The 4329-nt window shown below is 39.5% G+C and overlaps 1 protein-coding gene across 2 annotated transcripts in view; it reads left to right on the top strand.

Moving 5' to 3' along the window:
• The window catches only part of Ckap5 (cytoskeleton associated protein 5), a 132750-nt gene that overhangs the window by 31048 nt on the left and 97373 nt on the right, over positions 1–4329 (top strand). For both annotated transcript variants that reach the window (XM_029568551.1, XM_017800747.2), the window contains exon 3: positions 822–915. In XM_029568551.1, coding sequence (XP_029424411.1) covers positions 859–915 — 57 coding nt within the window. In that variant the 5' untranslated portion in view covers positions 822–858. The remainder of the gene's footprint in view (positions 1–821; positions 916–4329) is intronic.

Genomic DNA, 4329 nt, shown 5'->3' with positions numbered 1-4329 from the left:
ACCAAAGTATTCCCAGTTTTAAATGACCACAGATGCCAACCCAGATTACTATACCCAGCCAAAATGTCTATTATAGTCGAAGGGGAAAGAAAAAATCTTCCATGACATAAATAGGCTGAAGGAATGCATGTCCACAAAACCAGCCCTTCACAGAGTTCTTGAAGCAATACAAAGAGCTGAAGAAAGGAATGACTAACCCCAGGGGTTGCAGAAAGAAATTCAGTGAAGGTATAACTGTGGAAAAGTACAGCTATATCAATAATGTGAACAGAAAAATGACAGCATTCAATACACATCTTTCATTAATAACTTTAAATATTAACGGACTGAACTCCCCAGTCAAAAGACACAGACTAGGTGAATGGATTAAGAAACAATAAACCAAGAAGATATTACAATCATGAAACTCTGGTGCACCCAACTTCATAAAAACAATACTACAGGACTTTAAGACCCAGATTAATCCCAACTCATTAATAGTAGGGACTTCAGTACCCCACTGTCTCCATTAGATAAGTCAATAGGGCAGAGAGTTAAGAGAGAGACATCTGAATTAAACAATACCATATATCAAATGGACCTAACAGACATCTACCAAGCATTCTACCCAGGCACCTAATCCTCCTGCTTCTACCTCCCAGGTTTTTCCTTTTTAAGAAAATGTTCTATTAATGGATTTAAGTAGGTATCTGATCAAAGAATGGACCTTTTTACTCTTGTTTAGACATGCATGATAAAATAATAGCCCAAGAAAAGTCATTTTTGTCTTAAGAGACTACTTGGTTACCACAGCTAATCAGTATCTACTTTTATTGGACCAGGAACTACTTTTAACTCCAAGAAAAAACTGGAAGCACAATGGGAGATGACAGTGAGTGGTTGAAACTACCAGTTGATCAAAAATGTGAACACAAGGTAAGACTTCTAGAACTTAAATTTCAGTGTCACTAACTTGTTTTGTCAGCAATTACTCTATTACCTCACTTAGAAGTATGTAAAAACACTGGCAGTTAAAAAAAGAACTAACAACACACTGATGTCTTGTTAAATAAATGGTATTTTATGTCATTTGAACCAGGTAGCTGGTTGTGGTAGTACTCTGCTGTAATCCCAGTACTTGGGAGGTGGAAGTAAGATCAGGAGTTCAAGGCCATTCTTGGGTATAGAACAATTTCTAGGCCAGCCAACCTGGGCTACATGAAACCATGTCTTAAAACAGAAATAGTCTGGGAAGATGACTCAGTGTTAGGTAAAGGCACTTGCTTCTCAAACCTGATGACTTAGTTCTCACCCTGAAACCCACAGAAAAGAAGCTGAATGCAGTGGCTTACATTTGTAATCCAGAGCTCCTGTAGTTAGAATGGGAGATAGAGACAGGTGAATTGCTTAGAAGCTCTGGAGCCAGCTAATGTGGAGTATATGGTACAGAAACAAGAGAAACCCTGCCTCAGAAATAGGGTAGAGGCAGAGAAGTAACTCCAAAAGTTGTCCTGTGACCTCCACACATACACCATGGCACATGCACATCCTCCCATACACAGACATATGTCATACATACATATATACACACATATTCACAAGCAGCAGAAAAGAGATGTATCTAATTAAAATTTTTTGTTGAATCTTAGAAAAATTTCCAAGAAAGAATATGTATTAGTAAAGTAGAAAACAAGTGTACATTTAAAATGTGACAAGCCAGGTAACTTTTTCATTATCATATATCTACCCTCTGAAGCCAGCAGTCTTTTATGGGACATGGGCAATTTTTAACTTGCAGGTAATTTATGATACACATCATTATTTAGTGAATATCTTTTTTTTTTTTTTTTTTGGTCTTTTTGAGACAGGGTCTCCCTGTAGCCCCAGCTGTCCTGGAACTCACTATGTAGATCAGGCTGGCCTTGAACTCACAGAGATCTTCCTGCCTCTGCCTCCTGAGTGCTGGGATTAAAGGCGTGCACCACCATGCCCAGTCCGTGAATATCTTTTAAAAATTCTTTTTGATTTTCCCCTAAGTATACCTGTGGCTTCTTCCCCTCCTTTTCTTTCTTTTTAAAAGTATTTCTTATTTTTATTTTAGCCAGTTGTGGTGGCGCACACCTTTAATCCCAGCAGAGGTAGGCAGATCTCTGTGAGTTCGAGGCCAGCCTGGTCTCCATAGCAAATCCAGGCCAGCTGTGGCTACAGGGAGGACCCTGTCTCAAAAAGAACCCCCCCGCAAAAAAAAGTTTTTATTATTTTTATGTGTATGAGTTGTAATGCCTGCATATGTGTAAATGCACCTGTATCATGCAGTGCCCATGGAGATCAGGAGAGGGTGTTAGATCTCCTGGAACTGGAGTTATGGATGATTGTTGGCTGCCATGTGGGTGCTGGGAAACAAACCTGGGTCCTCTGCAAGAGCAGTCAGTGTTCTTAACCACTGAGCCGTCTCTCCAGTTCCTTGTTTCTTTCCTGAGACAGGGTCTCACTGTGTAGCCCTGGCTGAGCTTGAACTCACTATATAGATCGTTGTAGCCTCAGACAGAGATCTGCCTGCCTCTTCCTTCAGTGCAGGCATTAAAGGACTATGCCCCCAAACCCAGCTCATTTTTATTGAAATGTACTTAGTTACTTAGAGGTAGAGTCTGGCTATGTGCCTGAGACTGGCCTTGAACTCATGATCTTCCTGCCTCAGTTTCCTGAGTGTTAGAATTATAGATGTGAACCACCATGCCTGTCCTTTATTTATTCATTATTAATTTATTTACTTATTTTTATTATTTTTATGTGTATAAGTGTTTTGCCTATGTGTATGTAAGTACACCACATGCGTGCGATGTTTGTCAAGTTACAGGAGATTGTTAGTCTCCATGTAGGTGCTGGTAACCAAACCAGCATCTTCTGTAGGAACAGCCAGTGCTATCAACTGCTGAGCCATCTCTCCAGCCCTACCTGTTTGTTTTTTTTTTTTTAATTTTATGTGTATGAGTGTAATGTCTGCATGCATGTAAGTGCACCCATGTCATGAAGTTCCTATGGAGGACAGAAGTCGTTGGGCCCTCTGGAACTAGAGTTAGCCACCATGTGGGTTCTAGGATTCAAACCCAGGTCTTCTGCAAGAATAGCCACTGTTCTTAACCACTGAGGAATCTCTCCAACCCTATTTTTTAAATATTGTTTTTATTTTATATGTATGAGTATTTTGCTTATATGTATGTTAAGTACAGCTGTGTCGTGCAATGTCCACAGAGGTCTGAAGAGGGTATTGGATCCCCTGAAAGTGGAATTAAGGACCGGTTGTTAGGTCAACTGCTAAACCATCTCTCTGGCCCCTTGCCCTCTTTATTTTTTTAAGCAACAGATGTCTACCAATTAGTGAATTTGAGAATTCTGTTTCCTTATAAATGTGTTGTTCTACTTAATTTTTAAAGACAGGGTTTCATTTGTAGTCCCAGCTGGCTTGAAACTATATAGATCAGGCTGGCCTTGATCTCACAGAGATTCACCTACCTCTGCCTCCCAAATGCTGGAATTATACCCAGCTATTTTATGTTCTTAACAATTCTTATAAACTTTAGGTTATTTTGTTTTGTTTTGTTCCGATAAGGTTTTAAAAAATATTTTATCTATTTTATTTTATATGTATGAGTGTATTTCCTGCATATATTTAAGTGCAATGCCCAGGGAGGTCAGAAGAGGGCATCAAATTCCCAGAACTGGAATTACAGCCAGTTATTAGCTACCATGTGGGTACTGGAAATTGAACCCCAGTCCTCTGCATAAACAGCCAGTGCTCCTAACCGTTGAGCCATCTCTCTAGCCCTGATCTTTTTGTTGTTGTTTTTTGGTATTTTTTTGTTTGTTTTAGTTTTTGTTTTTGAGACAGGTTCTCCTTGTAGCCACAGCTGGCCTCAGTCTCACAAAGGTCACCTGCCTGTCATGTACCACCATGTCTGGCTGACTTCCTTTTTTTCTAATTTATTTTATTATTTTATTTTTAAGATGGAGTCTCACTATGTAACCTTGACTGACTGAAAACTCATATAAGTCTGCCTGTCTTTACTTATGGAGTGCTTGGATTAAAGGCATACACTACCATACCTACCTGATTTAACTTTATATTTCAATTGTGTGCTTATATATGTGTGAGTGCAGGTGCCCATGGAGGCCAAAAGAGAGCTTCAGACCCCTGTGGCTGGACTTATAGGTGGTTGTGAACTGCTGAGTGTAGGTGCTGGGATCCAAACTCCAGTCCTTTGTAAAAGCAGCACTTGCTTTTAACCACTGAGCTGTCTCTCCAGTCCTTTCTCATTTTTTAAAAAAGATTCATTTTATATTTTATTTATT

Source organism: Nannospalax galili, unplaced genomic scaffold, assembly GCF_000622305.1.
Source record: "Nannospalax galili isolate Female #2095 unplaced genomic scaffold, S.galili_v1.0 scaffold1200, whole genome shotgun sequence".
Lineage (NCBI taxonomy): Eukaryota > Metazoa > Chordata > Mammalia > Rodentia > Spalacidae > Nannospalax > Nannospalax galili.
The sequence above is the reverse complement of the archived record's forward strand: the minus strand, read 5'-3'. Positions and strand labels throughout refer to the sequence as shown.